Source organism: Gadus macrocephalus, chromosome 12 (genome assembly GCF_031168955.1).
Source record: "Gadus macrocephalus chromosome 12, ASM3116895v1".
In the NCBI taxonomy this organism is placed as follows: domain Eukaryota; kingdom Metazoa; phylum Chordata; class Actinopteri; order Gadiformes; family Gadidae; genus Gadus; species Gadus macrocephalus.
The window spans coordinates 21,325,379-21,345,927 of NC_082393.1; the positions used below are offsets into that span (position 1 = coordinate 21,325,379).

Genomic DNA, 20,549 nt, shown 5'->3' on the forward strand with positions numbered 1-20,549 from the left:
ACTTTTGACATGTCGTCTTATTGGTTTACAACTACTGATAAATAACAAGCTATTGCCAACTCGTCCCCGTTTAGAATACTATGCAAGCGCAAATACTGCTAGCCAACTACAAACAACAAATCCACGATGCATAACGGTAAACTAAAGAGAAAGACTGTATTAGTTACAAATTGTGTGAACGTAAACTGTGTTTACCAAGATAAATAGTTAAAAGAGCATGAAACATGAAGCACAAAACATAAAACATGCAACAGGAATTAGCCAAAGGCTGTTGAGAACTGTTCTGTCTTAAGTTTGGTTTTAAAACTTGGAACAGTTTGGGCAGTCTTTATATGTTCAGGGAGTTGATTCCAGAGACGGACAGCATGGTAGCGAAAAGCCGTCAAGCGTCCCAAATTTTCCGAGCGATATTATGGTTCCCGGTTTTCCGATATGTGCCAGTTTACTCCCGACTACGTCTTTGCCTTCTTCCTGACAGATTGTTTGCCTTGATTGTCAAATGATTTCCCCTGTACCAATCTGCTAGTAAAGACCATTCTTTCTACCCAGACTTTGAGCTCTCGAGTCATGTAATTGAGTCCTATCTGCTCACCCAGCTGTTACACTGAAGGAATAAAGGAAAAACACAATTGTAGGTCAGCTGGTCGCTTTACTGGTCAAGGAGCTGCAAGCTGAAAAGCACAACACAAGCCCACCGCTTATAAACCGGCAGGTGATCTTGTGCATGTTACACTCGAAATTGAAATACTTGGAATTGAATAGGGGGGTGACTACAAAAATGCAAGATAGAATGCATGCGTTAAATAGCATATTTGAGTAAGTGGGCATTTGCATGTACTGTAAGTATTCTATGTGCCACAAACATCCACCCATTCCCTGTTCCATGTCTATTTTCTTCAGAGCCGTATATTTTTCTTTCATCTTGTTCAGATGATAGTTCAATATAAGCATGTTTTATTTTGTTTGGCATTCAGGGAAGGACTGACCATCTGGCATTTGGGCAAATGCCAAAAGATCCGTTCTGATTGTTGGACAGTCTGGCCTGCCCCAAAAAATCTTAATAGAATAACCTTTGACAACATTTTTTATTTTTGTTGAGGCATCATGTTTTGTGTGTGTGTGTGTGTGTGTGTGTGTGTGTGTGTGTGTGTGTGTGTGTGTGTGTGTGTGTGTGTGTGTGTGTGTGTGTGTGTGTGTGTGTGTGTGTGTGTGTGTGTGTGTGTGTGTGAAATACGAAACACATGCATATTTGCATGTGCAATGATATAAGATGCAAATGGAGTTTGTTGAGCAAGCTTAAACTTTTTTATTTTCCATGAGCAAACTCTGGCCAAAGGTCACTTGTACTTATGCATTCATTTGTAACATTAAAACTACCTCACCCTAGCATTTATCGCTGAAGCTTTGCAACATCTTATCCAATCTACGCAGCGATGTGGCATTTTACAAAGATGCAATCACTATTTATTTTGTTATTTGCCTATCGTATTGCAGCGACAAATGATTGAACGCCAGACAAACGTGTCTGAAGAACATTGTAAACGTGTTTCACAATACAAAGAAACACTCAATGGGTAAGTCTCATCAATAATACTTTGTTTAGACTTACATTCTAAACAGGCATGCTCATCACCTAGGACACATTCATTAAGGACAGGGCTTCATCCACTCTAGCTATCACTTTCACTTAAAAGCTCGGAGTCACAACACCATACCACAGGCGGAGCTGCAAATGTGTTCAAAGAAAACACAGATCAGTAAGCAGAGACACAAAAGATGGTTCTCACCGGGATGAAGCCATGCGAGAGCACTTCCAAGTCTCATTAAGTGTGCTGCGATGCAATCGCTAGTTGGTCTCTGTTCTCAGAAGAGGGATTTATCTTAGTCAAGAAAAATTTCTTTATGTTTCGATTTAACGAGTGAGTACGTGTGAATGAAACCAGCGTTGGCTGCGCAGGTGTTGGCTTAGCTAGTAGTTAGATAACCATGACCTTCCATCAGGCAGTTCTAGAGATGTAATTGTATTTCAGGGCAATTTGTGAAGTTTCAGCATTCACACCAGCTTCCACAACCTACTGAGTCGAGAGGGAGAAAAGTGTGATCAATTGCATATTGTGTGTGTGTGTGTGTGTGTGTGTGTGTGTGTGTGTGTGTGTGTGTGTGTGCACATGTGCATGCAGTGTGTCTAATAGAGGGACATATAGCGCTTTGCAGTTGATGGGCTAGTGGCGTGATCAGAGCTTAAAGCACCACCTATAGCCATCAACAACAACTCTCTAGTGAAGCCAGAGAGATGCTTTGACCACGCCATCTTTCATTACTTTGTTTTTTCATTGATGAGCACATACAGTATATAAGCAGCCTCCCTTGATAACAGCCATAGCCCCCCCACTTAAGGTTTTCTGTGCGTGCGTACCATACCAGTGTGTTACAGAATTCGTGTCTGACGATGAATCGGGGTACTTAGATCCGTGACCCATCGGTTTTCTTTTTTTTTGTACAGCCCTACTTCCTTTGCACAGTCCTTCACTCATCTCCCAACACTGTCACTGGCACATTGGTCATTTGGTAAGTTGTTTACCCATCCTGACTCATCGCCGCTTTCTATGGGTGTCTATCAACCTCAAGCAGTGATTGCTGGGGGGGAGAAAGGCATTAACCTCTACAGCTGGCTGTGAGGTAATGCATGCAAGGAGGAAGCTGTAACCGGTAAGCCTCAGTTTCCACAGTCAAGCTCCATACGTGGGATGGAATGACTCACCACTGATGGAGGGGCGGTCATCGTTTGGCTCGGTTGCTCTGTGTTAATCATCAAAGTTATGATAAATAGATTCTGACCACTAGAGGGCGGCAGAAAGACTGTGTCAACATCTATGGTTAGCGACCCGTATTCTGCTAATGCAGAATTCAAATTTTGGCTTCCGTCAAGTATGATGGGTTATGTGACATATGCAGAACAAAGCCAGTACAACCCGTTGTCGGGGGGAAAGAAAAAGTGGGTCTGAGTAAAGTGTGCTGAGTCATCACATAAATTAAATTATATTCTATTTGTATAGCCCTTAATCACCATTACAGTCCTAAAAGGCTTAACAGGCCAAATATTTATGAAATATGCTTGACATGAGCTTTCAATGAGAGTCTGGTTGTAAAAGCAAAAAAACATTCAAAGGTTAATCAGCAGCATATTCTATGAGGTTTGAAAAGACTTGATATTCTCTGTGCATGCTAACATTTAGGAAACAGGTGCCTCACTACTACTCGGTGCCCATGAAAAATGGCACCACAGATGGCTGCCGTGTCTCAAACTCCTCCTCAACATTGTTGAAGGAGCCTGAGATTCAACAATTTAATTGCCAGTGACTGCTGCTGTAATTGTTGTGCAAATGACAAATAATAAACCATCTTGAATCTTGAATCAAGGGTTATATTCTGATAGCAAATTTCTCTGGTTATTTTCATGTAAGAGGGTTATGACTCTTCATTGAGCACTGTGTGTGTGTGTGTGTGTGTGTGTGTGCGTGTGCGTGTGTGTGTGTGTGTGTGTGTGTGTGTGTTCGTGTGTGTGCGTGCGTTGGACATGTGTCAATACCTACGTCAATGCATGCATGGATGTGTGCCTTTGTCAACAATCTTTGCCATCTATTTCCTCTCTCACGTTGCCCCTTATCTCTTTTAGCCGCTGCTTGTGTCAAAGTGTGGAGCCTCAACAGCGGTGTCAAACCATCAGTATTGCTATAGCCACAACAGAGCACAGTGTCACGGCAATACGCTTTATTCTGGTCAGATCTGGTCCAAGTTTCTCCCCTCAATACCTTGTTCCCCTATTGGAGGACATGGAGGCGGGCTCTTCTCTTACTCATGTAACACATTGTTGGGAGCTCTGTTTAAGGGGTGAGCTGTTTCCATGGGGTTGAGTTGTGTTCAGGGGCTGAGCTCTGTTTAGGGGTTGAGTTGTGTTCAGGGGCTGAGCTCTGTTTAGGGGTTGAGTTGTGTTCAGGGGCTGAGCTCTGTTTAGGGGTTGAGTTGTGTTCAGGGGCTGAGCTCTGTTTAGGGGTTGAGTTGTGTTCAGGGGCTGAGCTCTGTTTAGGGGTTGAGTTGTGTTCAGGGGCTGAGCTCTGTTTAGGGGTTGAGTTGTGTTCAGGGGCTGAGCTCTGTTTAGGGGTTGAGTTGTGTTCAGGGGCTGAGCTCTGTTTAGGGGTTGAGTTGTGTTCAGGGGCTGAGCTCTGTTCAGGGGGTGACCTGTTTTCAGGGGGTGAGCTCTGTCCAGGGGGTGAGTTCAGGGGGTGAGCTGTGTTCAGGGGTTGAGCACTCTTCAGGGGGTGAGCTCTGTCCAGGGGGTGACCTGTGTTCAGGGGGTGAGCTCTGTCCAGGGGGTGAGTTCAGGGGGTGAGCTGACAGGGGGTGAGCACTCTTCAGGGGGTGAGCTGACAGGGGGTGAGCACTCTTCAGGGGGTGAGCACTCTTCAGGGGGTGAGCTGACAGGGGGTGAGCACTCTTCAGGGGGTGAGCACTCTTCAGGGGGTGAGCTCTGTCCAGGGGGTGAGCACTCTTCAGGGGGTGAGCACTCTTCAGGGGGTGAGCACTCTTCAGGGGGTGAGCTCTGCGTCTCTGCTCCCCGGTGCCTCTCTGTCAGGTTGCTTCTGGCACGTTGACGCTTGTGTTCACTCCACAGAGCCGCATGAGTTGTTTTGGTGATTCCAATCTATTTTGTCTTTCTCCAGTGCTGGCACTAGAGGAGGACATGTTGTGTTTGGCACTAAACCACATTTCTCCTTGTGATCACTAAAACATTGAAATAAGGGTTAGGGTCTCTGACATATACTGAGTAGCACATTGTTTAGTTTGGGTTCATGGGTCAAGTAACTGGATGGTCTCCATCGGGCTTCATTACTCTCTGTCTGTCGCTCTCTTTCTCTCCCCTCCTTCTCTCTTCCTCTCTGTGTCTGTCTCTGACTCTCTTATTCTCTCTACCTCTCTCTCCCCACTATCCGTCAGCTCCTCTCACACCTTCATTCCAGTGTGGCCGTTGGCCCTTTATGAATGAGTCAACAAGGGGGTGTCATACACATTGTTAGTTATGGGGTGGGATCACTTTGGTGAACACGTGGGCGCACACTAACAATACAAATTATGCCGTAAACTCGTCAACGCTCTCTCCCTCTCTCTCTCTCTCTCTCTCTCTCTCTCGCTCTCTGTGTATGTGTATGTGTGTCTGCCTCTCTGTGTGTGTCTGCCTCTGTGTGTGTGAGTCTGTCTCTCTTTGTGACCCTGTCTCTCCCTCTTTGTGTGCGTCACTTTTTCGCTCTTTCTTTCTTTCTTTCTTTCTTTCTTTCTTTCTTTCTTTCTTTCTTTCTTTCTTTCTTTCTTTCTTTCCTTCTTACTCACTCACTCGCTCGCTCGCTCGCACAATTTCAGTGACTAGGGCACACAATAATGATACAAATTAAGCCATAATTGAGTAGGAGGAAATTGTTTGCTACATTGGTGGAAGCAGAGCACAAATAATGAAAGGAAGTGTTCATCAGTATCTAAATATGGTTCTCAGAGCCAAACAATGCTCTAACATATTGGGATATTCAGTGAAAGTGTTATAACATTAATAATATCTCTGTTCAAGGCAGTTGACTTGTTTAAATTATCAGTCGCTTATTGTTGTTTTTATTAATTGAACTGTCAGACATCTTTAGAGCAAATCATATTTTTTATTAATTTGTATAGAGTTTTATATACGTTGGATTATTTTACTATCTCTCATTTGTATTTCCTTGCACTTTCATGGTGAGTGAATCCCTGCCAGCCGGACAACCTGCCTTGTCTCACCTCCACTCCACTTCAGCGGGACTTTAGAAACAAAGATCTGGCGCCCCTTGGTGAATGTGTTCATGTAGCACATTCAGTAAATCAGGCACAGTAATATTGTATACACCCATCTGAGACGTTATTCTTCTTCTCTCGTATTTTCCTGGAAAATAGCATTCCGCTGCAATACAATGGCAGAATAGAGCCTTATTCAGGATGCATGGTTATAGTCATAGTCATGGTTATTGTGACTGGAGATGGCTTTAAACATGCAGATCTGTTAACTATTTTCCCTTCCTGTCTGTGCTCTCAGACAGGAAAATATCCATGGGGATTTCATGACTATGTTGGCGTGGCAATCTAGAATATCAATTTCTTCTTATCAAAGTCAGTGGTGGTAGCGCCGCCTACTCTCTCTGGCGGAACCACCGCTGCTAGGTGATGGAAGATGCATTGCAAACTGTGCGCTGCTTGTGATTTGATGCATGGTGGGAATGTCGCCACAGACACCCGGTTCGTAACATTCATCAATGCTGGTAAATTACCCATCCCACGTACAGAGCGTGACTATGGAAATGGGAGGCTTTCTGGGAGACGGTTTCATCCTTGCATGAATTGCCCCACCACCAGCATGTGGGGTAATGCCTTGCTCTACCCAGCAATCGCTGCCTGAAGTGGATGAACAGCTATGGACAGCGGCGATGAGCACCAGGATGGTTAAACACCTTACCATGTGACCAAAAACAACAACAAGGGCATTCCTCAATGGACCCTAGTATCATCCCCATTGTGTTTCCTCACTCGGCGATGGAGAGTGACTTACAATTTCAATCTTTGGATCTCTTTGCGGTTGCCCCTTTACAACTTCATTCATTTATTTGAGTACCAGAGGCCAGATAAAGCGTTTGAAAACGTATTTTATACAATTGCAAGTCGCAGCTTCCTTGCCTGTCCCTAGCGGTCTCTATGAATGACAGTAAGGGCTGCAGCACTAAATCAGCCTCATTAGGTGAACACATCTCTCTAATTGCATCACAAACATAGAGGGAGCAGCGATCACCGGACCTGCAAATCGAGTCAGAATGAGATTGAGCTTTGCTGCCTAGTTTTACATACAGGGATTGTTTTTCTGGTATGTTGGCAAGTATAAAGAGTACCAAGTACACTGATGCAAAACAAAACAGTGAATGGATTTGAAATAAAATATACAAGAAAATTCAACATACAAAATGCTATATGGAAATTGAAGACGTAGTAATATCGTCTCAAACCTCGGTTTGAAATCAGAATGACCCTTGTGGATGGGATGGTGCGAGCAGAAACCTGAACTCCATTTGAGAACCTTTTGGATCATCCCAAGCTTTATGGAAGACTTGGTCAGGAAGTCGGTGTTCCTGGACAGGGGCAGTAGGGGGAAACCTCCATCGCTAGGACGTCCTAGCACCGTGGACTGCCCAAGCCGTGGAAGACAACGCTTCAGGGCTCCCAACGCAAACGGATCAGAGGGGTTTGAGCCCTGGTCCACGAGAGAAAATAGGGAGGAACCGGTTCATGCAGCTTAACCGGCTGCCAATCCAGAGTCATAGTCAAAATGCTCAGCCTCTCAAAATTGTAAATAGCGTAGCTCCAGATTACTTATTATAATTTATCGGCAGGTCAGAGAGGCTCACTGGATTTACCCCAAGTCTAGTGCTTCATATCTGACACTGGGAAGGATTCGTAACCCTGATAAAGACTCATCTATAAACATGTTCAAATCTTTATTAAACCAAAAATCTAATTTCATGCTAACATCCTAGGTGGTCAGGAGGTCCGGCAAGCAAAGCATGAACAGGAGAGACAGGGAACCGGACCGTGCGATGGGCCCTAGGATTCAGTGGATCTCCTAAACTATCGAAACCCAACACAAATCTAACCTGAGACATGAAGCAGTGATTACAGGACTCTCCGGAACTCCGTCCCTCAACAATATAACATAAAGAACAACCAACAACTCAGGGTCAACCTGGGCTATCGACCTAATGTGCTTTCCCTCACTTGGCCGCCCAGATCACATGATTGATGTGATCTGGAGAGAGAGAGAGAGAGAGAGAGAGAGAGAGAGAGAGAGAGAGAGAGAGAGAGGTATAGAGAGAGAGAGGTATAGAGAGAGAGAGAGTTATATATAGAGAGAGAGAGAGGTATAGAGAGAGAGAGAGAGAGAGAGAGAGGTATAGAGAGAGACAGGTAGAGGGAGACAAAGCCAAGGGAACACATAACTGTATGGACACGCTTTGAGCCTGTAAATACCAAATGTGACGAGTTTCTCTATATTGATGTGCTTTTCTTCTTCTATAAGCTGCTTTGGCCTTACCCCACTGTCCCATGCGTGTATACATACACACTCCCACCTAACAACTCGCTACAACAAGGGTCACATGAGCAAAAAGGCCTGTCTTCTCCTTGAAGATCCTGTCATCAAGGTGATGGACCCATGTCATAGTCGATAGATGGTGGTCAATTATTAAAGTAATCAGTCCTGATGAGGTGTGTGTGTGTGTGTGTGGGTGTGTGTGTGTGTGTGTGTGTGTGTGTGTGTGTGTGTGTGTGTGTGTGTGTGTGTGTGTGTGTGTGTGTGTGTGTGTGTGTGTGTGTGTGTGTGTGTGTGTGTCAATATCCTTTTCAAGTGAATTGTCATATAACCCAAAAGCCTATAAAGTATAAAGACGGTGTATTGACGGCTGCTGTTGCCCCCCCCCCCCCCCCCAGGACACCAAGGAGCCCCCCGACTGCGTGCTCAGCGAGTCCTTCACCCCGCCCTACTCCACGCTGGGCTCCGACCTGCGCCGCCGCCGCCGCCGCTTCTCGGGCAACCTGCAGCTGCCCCCGTTGTCATGGCGACAGGGGGAGCGGGAGCGATCGCGGACGCCCGACGCCGACTTCATGGCCCGGCCCACCTCCCTGCCCTTCGGCGCCCCGCCCCGCATCGACATCACGCCGGTGGATCCAGACTGGTGAGTGGGGGACCCCCCCACACACACACACACCCACACACAACACACACTACACACGCACACACACACCCGCGTGCACACACACACACACACACACACACACACACACACACACACACACACACACACACACACACACACACAACACACGCACACCCGCACGTGCACACACACACACACACACACACACACACACACACACACACACACACACACACACACACACACACACACACACACACACACACACACACACACACACACACACTGACGACACACAGACAGACACACAGACACACAGACAGACAGACACACAGACACACACACACACACAGACAACACACATACATAGACAACACACACACACATACAACACACATACACATACAACACATACACTCACTCGGACACAGAGCCAGACAGACGGTTAGCCGGACAGACGGACAGATGGACAGACGGACAGATGGACAGACGGACAGATGGACAGATGAATAGATGGACAGCCGGACGGACACATCGACGGACAGACACACAGACGGCGCCCCACATTCACACGGGTGTGTTTTTGAGTGGCTGTCTGCAACCATTTAAAATAGGTTTGGTTCAGGGTGATGGAGTTGGTCAGGATATTAACACACCTCTCTGATAACTGGCTTGCTAATAAGCTACGTCACATGACAATGTGCGACGGCGGGCGTCGTCAGGTCTGCGCTGCCTGACAACCGTCGTCGGGGGGGGGGGGGGAGGGGGGTCTCGTTGAGAGTCCCCACCTGTGTCAACGAGTGCATCACCCGTCATGTCACATCCATCCACTCGAGACCACCTGCCCGGTCTCTTCATTTCTTTAGCCCTTCCCCCCCCCCCCCCCCCAGCGCACCCAGTTCCTAACGAGCTACAGAGCTGCTGTCTGGCACACAGCCAGAAGTGTCAAATTCAGATAAGCTTTCGGTTATTAAAGTAATCAGTCCTGATGAGCTCTGGGCTCTGTGTGTGTGCGTTTGCGGTGTGTGTGAAGTGCGTGTGCGGTGTGTGTGTGTGTGTGTGCACGATTGCTGTGTTCTGTCAATCTGAGCTTTTCAATGACGTAAACTTTGTATTATGATAGGGTTATTAAACCGCGTCGCAACACAATCACAACAAATACCAACAAACAAATGAAGACTCTTATACGCTGGTCGGTCATAATAATAAGTTGGGAAAGGAGAGCTGGTGGCATCTGTGTCACAGTGCTATTAGGTGTGTGTGTGTGTGTGTGTGTGTGTGTGTGTGTGTGTGTGTGTGTGTGTGTGTGTGTGTGTGTGTGTGTGTGTGTGTGTGTGTGTGTGTGTGTGTGTGTGTGTGTGTGCATGATACCAGACATTGTGTGGAACCGTGTTATCGTGATATTGTGACTAAGCTTCTTCATTGGCTCTTCTCGGTGGTGAAGGCTGCAGGACGGTAACGTGATCCATTAATAGCTAATGGATTATGTCCCTGTGCAGAACACGAAGAATAGACTGGTGCTCCGTCATCACGGCTCACAGTTGTACTGACGCAACTCTTAAGCCATTGTGTGCTTCGGGTGTCATGTGACATTGTCAGCCCCGTCTGGTGATGTCACGACGACGTGGACAATGGCACGACGTAACGGCAGCATGCCGCTTCCCCGATCGCCACGCTAACCTATGGATTTCCATCATCACTAGCTGCAGAGTGTGATGTTGTGACTGTGTAGCACGTGGTGGAAACCTTCTACTCTCTAGAATTGTACTCAAAACAAGCCTTTTGGATGAAATTCTGAAATTAAATCCATGTTGTTTTCAGTCCATAAGGTGGCAGTATTAACACCGTTGTCTGCTAGGCTTTTCAGAATGGTGTCATCCATGCACAAACATGCACACGCACAAATATGACACACACACACGCACGCACGCACACACACACACACACACACACACACACACACACACACACACACACACACACACACACACACACACGTATAATTGTGTTCTCAGGATCCAGTGAGTAATTTCCTGCTAGCCTGCTGGCTGTATCCAATCAGAAAGTGTGTTCGTACTTTGGCGGTTTGGCTGTGACAGCAATGTCAGTACAAATGGAGGTGGAAGCAGGCATCTTTCTGTCCACTCCTTTATCCTCTTTTCAGCCTGTCTGCTTCTCTCACCCATCACTCTTAACACACACCCAACACAGGTGCTGGCACACACATACACACACTGTGTGTCACTGTCACAAGTCTCAACTTATGTTGGTGATTATGTGTGGTTATTTGTTTTGTTTATATGTGTGTCGTTTTCACATGCGTGTGTGTGTGTGTGTATGTGTGTAATAGCATGCCATAACCCATATCATCAAATCGGCCAGTCCCCTCTTTTGCCCAGTGTGGATCCATTAATAATTTTGGCGTTGAAAGGGTTAAATGTTGCAGTGAGGAGGTAGAGGGGTGGCGGGCATCAAGAAGTTATTTTGGGATTTAATAATATTTTCCTGCTGACGCACATAATTGTTTCGGAGCTTCAGGTCCCATGCATAATATCATTCAGTTTTAATTTGAGGTGTTTGTGCGCAGGAATTGCCCCGTGTGTGTGTAAGGCGGTTTATGACACGCAAGGTTGCGTGTTGGATTCCCCTGCACTGTCTACTGTCTTGACCCATTGCATCCAAATGTTGCTCGAGCCACATACAGAGTCATTCAGCACGTAACACAATGCATCAGCAGACAAACTCAGCGTTCTGAGGTGTGCTCTGAGGAAAAATACAAAAGAAATCGATCTAGAAAGAGAAGTGTAAAAATCGATATAGAAAATCCCTGTGGCTGAAAGAGAATTCAGGTTCACTTAAGAGCTATTATATAGAGCATTAGGAATGTACCACTTTTTATATCGATCATGCTAAGAGCTATTATATAGATCATTAGGAATGTACCACTTTTCATTTAGATCATGCTAAGAGCTATTATATAGAGCATTAGGAATGTACCACTTTTCATTTAGATCATGCTAAGAGCTATTATATAGAGCATTAGGAATGTACCACTTTTCATTTAGATCATGCTAAGAGCTATTATATAGAGCATTAGGAATGTACCACATTTCATTTAGATCACGCTTGGGGCGGGAGGTCGATCCATGGAATGAGATCTGGCTTCGCTCACAACTTCAAACGGTACAGGAAAAGTCTGGTTTTGAGATGTGTGTGTGTGGTGGGTTACAACATCAGTCTGGTTACCATCTGCGTGACTCAGTGGGTGGGGCTGGGGAGGTAACCTAATTGGAATGTGACGTCAGTGTCCACAGAGACGGCCAATGGGGAGACAAATGATGCACATAATTACGTGTCGGTCCGTACGCACGTGTGCTAATTTATATGCAGATGTTAATCTGAATGCATGTTTTCATTGGCTGCTCACAGCATTGACACCGTCACTTGCATTGAGTAGAGTGTATGCAAAAATTAACTAGCCACCTACATATTTTGTTTGTTTTTGTTGACACCTGCGTCACTATCCTTTATTTGCATTTTAAGCAAGTGCTTTTAAGCAAGATAAAAGAGAAAGGGTGTAAAGCAAAGTGTAAAATAAACAGGGGCACATCCTTGAAATAGCCAACTAATCATAATCTCAGGTCATTATTAATTCATGATCATATGAATATCCTTTACACATCCTGCTTTGCTGCAAAGCTCTGTGTGGTCGCGTCGGCATTCCCTACAGCTTTGAATGTGTTACATAGTCTAGCGAAAGCTGCATTTATTATTTTGACTTTGATTTAGTGGTTTGAAGCAATTATAGCAACAGGGGAGAGCAGAAAGTGATAGAGATGGCAGAGCAACAGAAAGTCGGACATAACGTGATAGAGAGAGAGACACTGCATATATCGGTGACTCACAGCCCAAACACAACACCCTGCGGAGCAGACGAGAGAGCGAACGCTCACACGTTCTGTCCTCCTCATCCTGTTATTTTTCTGCCTCTTCTCATCTTCCTCTTGGATTATTCTCTCATGTCATCTCTCCCTTTCTACAGGGCAGTCCTTATCTCTTCCATTATCTCCCCTCCCTTGTGTGTGTGTGTGTGTGTGTGTGTGTGTGTGTGTGTGTGTGTGTGTGTGTTTGTGTGTCTGTATCTATGTTATTCTGTCTGACTCTTAAAATAGCAATCTCATGGTTGGATTACTCCCTTAGTTCCTCATGCCAGATATAATTTGCATGTGTTTGTGCGTCGGAGGAATTCAGATTAGATATTCGAAGGAGCACTTTGTCAATATAGAGCTCTGTACGACAAGGGCAGATGATATAGTCTCTGTGTTGTGTGTTTTGTGTATGTTTGTCTATGTTTGCACGAGCTTGTGTGTACCTGCTTGCTGTTCACAGTGTCAGTGGGACTATTGTCTACCTCTCAGCGACAAAGAGTTGATCCGTTTTTTTATTTTGTTTCTACACATTATTCATACCCAACATTCCTAGAAAAAAACACGCCTGCTAAGAAAAGAAACACAAACACACAAAATAAATAATAAAACCGATAATAACAACAACGTAGCAAACCCCCTGTCAAAGCACCCTGTCTCCAAGTCTGCACGGCTCCCTATCGCCACAACTGCACGAGCGGCAGCCAATCAGACGCCGGGGGAGGCGTGGCCTAGCGCCTGCTGCCTGCCTGCGCTGAGCTGCTCGGGTATTTTCTGAATGAGCCCGCCGGTGGAGCCTGTGTCCGCGTCTGCGCCCCAGCCGTGCCGCGCTGCCCCCAGAGTGTGTGAATGAAGGAGGCTTGGCCGCACCGCGCACCAGAGGGGGGAAGTGGACCTACGTGATTCGCCGGGTGCGCCTCTCCAGATAGCCTGAGGCGGCTGCTTCTTGGTTGTGTTATCAGTGCCGGGGCGAGGGGGAGAGGGAGAGGGGGTGCCAGGGCTGGGTTGGGGGTGGGGGGGGGGTGTCTGGTCGACTGACAGCGGTGGGGGGTGTGGAGGTGTGACGCCGGGGTCAAGGATAAAGAGTTTGTTTTCCGGGGGGGGGGGGGGGGGGGGGGGCGGGGGGGGCGGCGGTGTTGGATCGGAGACGGTTGAAATAAGAGGAGGAAGGAGGAAGGGAGGCAGGAGGACAGAGCAGCAGCAGCTGAGCAGGAGACGCTGATCTCAGCTCCCACTGAATCATTCATAGGGGAGTTCCTCTGGTCGCACGCAGACCGACCTGGGCCGAGAGACGCGGAGAGGGCGGGAAGGAGAGAGAGAGAGAGAGGGAGGGAGAGGGAGAGAGAGAGAGAGAGAGAGAGAGAGGGAGGGAGGGAGGAGCAGCAGAAGAGGAGCTGTCTTCCAGAGGGTGCTGTGACCCGGTTCCAGGCAGTGCTCCTCCATGAAGCCTGAGCCCAGCAGCGGAGGCAGGAGACGCCTCAGATAAGAGCCAGAGAGGCTGCTGAACCCCCTCCCCCACAGCTGGGCTGAACCCCCCCCCCCCCCAACACGGAAGACCTTGACGGGAACGACGGGAATACCAGGAAGACAAAACCCCTCAAAGGGAAATCGAGACTATAATAAGGCTACAAGTGAGCTGGACTTTTGCTTACTTTTGTGCGCTGCTTTGTCGTGCGTGTGTGTGTGTGTGTGTGCGTGTTTGTGGGGGGGGAATTCTGCCCCCACATCTCGGCTGGCGGCAGCAGCATTCCAGCCCGGGGTAAAGCTCTTGGTGGCTGGATCAAAGCTCCCCCCAGACCACCACCACCACCACTCTGCCTGCCTGCCTGCCAAGAAGCCTCAACGGGGGACGCGGAGGAAAGACAACATCCTAGCATGAGGGGCCGACGCTTCAAGTTCAGCACCTGAACGCGGACCCCCCCCCCCACCCCCCACCTCGGCCGGCTGGATCCTCTCGCCTCGCCTGCCTCATGTTTCTGCTTTAGACCCAAAGTACTGTAAGCTCTGCTTCCCCATCTCCCCCCCCCCCCCCCCCCCCCCCCCCACAAAGAGAACGATGTCGTCCAACGAGCTGAGCGTGTCCGACACGGACCCGTGCATCCGCACCTTCAAGGAGCACATGCACCTGGAGCTGGAGCCGCCCAAGCTGGCGGGCGGGGTGGCGGGCAAGCGCGGCGCCACCTCCCCCAAGCTGTCCCCGCGGAGCTCGCCGCGGCTTTTCCGCAAGCTGATGGTCAACAAGAGCATCCGCCAGCGCCGCCGCTTCACCGTGGCCCACACCTGGTAAGCCGGGGGTTAACGGGTTCAGGGTGCTCTAAGTGGGAGTCAACACCCCCCCCCCCTCCCCCCCGAGGAGATAAGATAAGCAGGAGGGTGGGGGAGGGGGGGTGGGAGGATGGACATCGGGCAGCACTTAAAGCCAGGAGGGTATGGAATGAGCAATGAAAATTGCTAATGGAGGCAGAGTGGGTAAACATGAAGATGTGGAAAGTAGAAGGGGGGGGGGGGGGGGGGGAGGTGGACGTGGTCCATTAAAGAGTTAGTATGCGTGTGTTACATAAAGGGAGGGTTCAACCAACACTGGGCTTGGGTTTCGTTAACCGGTAAGATGTGTCCAGTTTCAAGATCAGTCTACAGAGTTACAGTAAAATGAGTTTTACCATGAGCAGAAACTGATGTTCTCTGTTGTATACTTCTCTGTGTCTACGTGTGTTCATGTGTTTGTGTTTATCTTTGCGTGGGTGTTTTTGTTTGGGTTTGGCTGTGTGCATCAGTCTGTCGTCTGTATTTACAACAGCTCAGAGAAAGGTTGGTTTTGTACACTATAGAGCAACGACTTTGTGTTTAGAGATCTTTCGTCTCGCAAACCCCGACCAACCAACATTTGCATCCAGAAAAACCACAGAATGCCGGACAACGCATCACCGAACATTTGAAAGATTAATCTCTCGTGAAATGGATTGAGTAGGAAGATCCATTTTGGTAAACATTTCCCAGGAATTACTTCTATCCCTTAGGGCTCTCGGCGTTACGCAACGCAGCGTGGGTTCTGATTGGCTGCGTGTGCGCGGCTCCGGGGGGATTTCTGGGAAGGGGCTCGTTACAGGGGTCACAGGAGTATGTCGTACACTTGTTAGGGTAACATTTATCAAACCGCCGTCGCCCTATTAGCCCGAGCGACGCACCACAGAGTAGAGAGAGAGAGAGAGAGAGAGAGAGAGGGAGAGGGAGAGGGAGAGGGAGAGAGAGAGAGAGAGAGAGGGAGGGAGGGAGAGAGAATAGTCTGCACTGTGGCGGATCTGTAGGGCTTGATTAAACACAATAGGGAGGTGATTAAGAGGCTGACTCACAGATTAGCCAGCAGGTGCCAACGCTCGACCCGCAACCAAATCAGATCCTCTTTCAGATCGACATAGGAAAATAAGGAGAGCATGGTTGCTTTGTTATCATTCCCTAACCCTTTCAAAGGTCTGTCATTATAAAGCCCTCGTGCTCTGTGGTCGGAGCGTGGATGTCGGTATAGGTGCTGAAAGGGTGGGCCGTGCCAATGGCACCGGCGGGATTCTGAATGGATAAGCTTTGCTTTTCAGCCGGGCTGCGTATTTATTAGTTATTTCCTTTGGATGTGGGCTCAGTAGGAGCCTGCACCGCTCGCCTCTGTGGACGCCTGGCTTCATAGACGCCTTTAAATCCGTCCATACAAATCCCCTTTTGATTGGCTAATGCTGGAGGAAAAAATGGCAGGCAAATACGTACTCACTCTTGCACTAAAATGCACAGGCACACGTACACATAGATGTGGACACACGTGCACACACACATGCCCCATGCACACACACACACACACACACGCACGCACGCCACGCATGAATGTGGACGTGCGCGGCCCGCGTCACACACACACACACACACACACACACACACACACACACACACACACACACGGTAGAAGGCTCGCGCTCGTGTGGAGGCGATGTGAAATCCCTTTTCACAGCGGCTGCATGTGTCCCACCATGACACAAAGAACCTTGCGTTCACCGGCGAACGACAGAACAGCGTCCCGTGTTAGTGAGTTTCTGCAGTGCAGACAGTGAGTCGTCCACCGGCGTTCGCTCACCGCCATGTCCTTGTCAGAGAACCTCCAGGAAGCTGTCACTTTTATTTTTTCTTCTTCACACTTATCGCCCTCAGCCCCACGGGGGACTTAGCGGCGACCCAGATGGAAAGCTCCCACTGCTCCCAGTGTCATGCTGTCACCACGCCCCCTGGAAGAGGCTTGTTGTCTCCCCTGTTGAGGCTTGACACCACAACACGGAGCATTAGCGTTTACAATATGTTTACGTTCCTACACGTTTTTTTTTGTTTTTTTTATACGGCGAAGACGAGCAAAGAACGAAACAAAAGCCGCGTTGAGAGCGAGGATGTGTGCTGTGGTGCGTGTGTGTGTGTGACATATTGATGAGCCGGATCTATATTTGGGAATCAATGCTAGCTCTGTTTTTGCGGTCTGTCGACTGGTAAGCTGATGAACGACCTGACCTTTATTCATACAGAGACAACAGTTCTTCTGGGTTGTGTTCTGGCCTGAGGCTGGTTTGTGTCTCCTGCTCTCTTTCTCTCTCTCTGTCTGCCTTTGTCATTGATGTATTTAATAACCTCCCCCCCCCCCCCCTCTCCACCAAAGGCCTAGGTTATGTTCTGATGTCCCTCCCAAATTGTCGTCCCTGCTCTAGATGTTGCTCTATCAAAGATTATTTGAAATGGATAATGTCAATATTCATATTTCAACACCAGAAAAATGTATGGTCAAGGTTGTATGATATAAGTTGTTTTGAACGCGTTCAAATACAATGCAATTTACACATAAACTAATTTAAAGGACAAACAGTGAGATCAGTAACCACAGGCCACTATAGCGAGGTTTGACAGCCATTGTGAACTTGAGCTTGATTTACTGGTTAAAAAAAGCACAGGAGGAGCATTTATGCAATGCACAAAAAAGACTGTGCCGACGTTCCAGATCAAACACTCTGACGTAACACGTCAGTATCACAAAGTACTGCGTAATTCAACTACACATATTGACATAGTGTCCATGACATTGACATGGCTTTGCTCAGTGTTGGTGTGTTTGATTTGCACCATGGCTCTGCCCGTGTGGGAGGAGCAGGCGGAGCGGTGTGAAGCCACGCAGGATTGGAATAAATATAGCCGGGCCAGTGAGGCAGATCGGGGAGATTGAACAACAATGGAGACGCAAATACGGACGGACAAGGAAATGTCAGTCGGCACAGCAGGGCCACACACACACACATGTGTGGGAATTAATTTAGGCTTGTGTGCTTGGAGACTGGTTTAAGGGTGGCGGAAGATAGGGGGTGGCGGGGACAACAACAGAGGGAGAGAGCTATTCACCTTAGCTTAAATGTCAGCCCAAATATCCATCAAGACCGCCTTCATCCATCGGGCGAGCCAGCCCGCTGTTGATGTGCTGCTCTGTCTCTGGGCTCTCTGGGCAGCTGTGACTCAAACACGCGCGGCTCTTCGCGTGGACGTCTGGCTCTGCTTAGCGCTGTCTCCGCCGCGGCGGCTCAATCTGAACCCACTCCTCGGGATCAGATGCAGAGAGGCACACGGAGAGAGCGGTTTTCTGTGGTTACGGTTTTTGACTTTTTTTTATCGTCGGCTTCTTTGTTATGTTTCCCCCTCGCTTCGTTTTTGGAACTGCTTTGGGAACGTCAATGTTGGTTTTCATGCCGATCAAGGTCTTTTGAAATTAATTGAGAGAGAGAGAGAGAAAGAGAGGGAGGGAGGGAGGGAGGGAGGGAGAGAGAGAGAGAGAGAGAGAGAGAGAGAGAGAGAGAGAGAGAGAGAGAGAGAGAGAGAGAGAGAGAGAGAGAGAGAGAGAGAGAGAGAGAGAGAGAGAGAGAGAGAGAGAGAGAGAGAGAGAGGCAAAGCCGGTGACTCACACACACATACAATAATATGTATGAGTGTTTGTTGGTGTGGGTGTTCATGTTAATTTTGTGTGTGAATGCAAATGTGTGTCTTTGCATGGGCGTATGTCTGTTGAGCATACTGGCTATTGTTTGCATTGAGGCGTTGTGCGATGATGTAATGTTGACCAACTCCCAGGGGCAGCCAGCCCCAAAAGGCCCTGTTAGCAAGCGGCTGCACTGGTTCTCTGCTTCGTTCTGTCAACCCTCCCCACCCCCTCCTCTTGTTGCAGCCGTTTCCACCAATGATGGGCACAACAAGATATTTCTAAATGTTTTGACTCCATCCATGACAATGTCTGCATGGTTAGGGCAGTCTGGCACCGCTGAAAGAGAAGCAAACAAACTGGGAGGGGAAAATGAGTTTAATGGCTCACGTTTACCCTTCAAGGAGTGTTCCGGCTACTTCTTCTTCATTATCCTCCTCCCTCCTCTTCTTCCATCCCCTTGTTTTTCTAACACTGTGTGGTATTTTGTTTTTCTGAACCTCTCCCTGCCTCCCCCTTACCATTCCAGTCTGAGGGAGTAAACGCATGTGTGTGTATATAAACGCTTGTTTGTTTGTGTGCGTGCGTCCGTGTGTGTTAGTGGATGCATGCAACAGGCCAATGCCCTTTGACTCGATTTTCCTACATTTGTTTACTTGGCGTGTGTGTGTGTGAGACATATTTCCTGCAAAATGCGCCCAGCTGTGTTTTTTTTCCCCACATGTTGCATGTGGTTTCTATTCATCACGCACAAAGAGACTCCTTTGCATGTTGCTAGCATCGCCCAAGATTTTTCCTTTCTGCATTGCTGAAGCCGTATCCATAGCTTATCTCGAAAAACCAATGTACAAGTTCAAGTATGAAGTGACGTTAGGTTAGCCTCAGCGTTAAACTCCAGTATTTATCCAAAGTAGGAGAGTAACATTTCAGCCCGAAGCCGCATTAAGGCTCCTTGCCCCATCTAGGGGAAAGGTGCACTTGTCTCTTGTCCGTGCTCCTTCATATTTGCTCATTTATCTCGGTCGGCTAGCCTCGGGCTGCTGCTACTGGAGCTTAGCGCCGCGAGGACGTCAACCCCCCCCCACCCACCATGTCAAACACGCAACCTTCTGCGTCGGTCTGTCGGCCACCTCTGCCCAGCCATTTGTCTTCATTATGTTCCATACCTCACTGGTTTCCTTCGCCACCCTATCTCTGCCTCTCTCCTCTCATCCCCCTCCCTTCCCCATGCACACTGTCATCCCTCTACCCTTCCTAAAGCTATTGGGCCATTGCTACTAACAGCCTGCTACACACACAGCTCATGCACACACACTCACACTCTCACGCACATGTAAGCGCCGGCACGCACACGCTCACGCGTAAACTGTATCTGAAGCATGGTAGTGTTTAACCTATTGATCTTCTCATGTACTGCCACGACGTTCTCTTTTGCCTCTATAGGTGAATAACATTAAGATATAAAGCAGAGGCTAAACTGCATTTGATCTGATTTTCATCGTCTAGGTAACTTAATAGAAGCACATTTCTTATGAACAGTCAGATCTAGTGTACATGACACTCTACCTCAGTGAACGCGGAAGCAGGAAATGGGAGATGCTATTTCGTTACAGCAGGTAGCTTTTTCCGGTGCGGCATGGAGAGACGAGCACTGTTAACCCTGTCTGGAGGAGAGCAGCCTACTGACTGGCGCTGGCCAGCTTGAGGGAATGGGCGGTGGTCAGATATGCTTATGGCTCCAGAGACAGTCCTTAATGTTCAGGGTACTGTAAGGCCATCCGTCTGATTTCCCTTCCTCTCCATCACACCCTGACGCACAGACTCGTGCACGCACTCCGTCACTTAGATAGAGGAAAGCCCAGTGGC

The 20,549-nt window shown here is 48.1% G+C and overlaps 1 protein-coding gene across 1 annotated transcript in view; it reads left to right on the forward strand.

The window, feature by feature from the left end:
- The window catches only part of pde4ba (phosphodiesterase 4B, cAMP-specific a), a 98,600-nt gene that overhangs the window by 24,025 nt on the left and 54,026 nt on the right, over nt 1-20,549 (forward strand). The window contains exon 3 of the mRNA XM_060066284.1: nt 8,548-8,792. Within this exon, the coding sequence (XP_059922267.1) occupies nt 8,548-8,792 (245 nt within the window). The remainder of the gene's footprint in view (nt 1-8,547; nt 8,793-20,549) is intronic.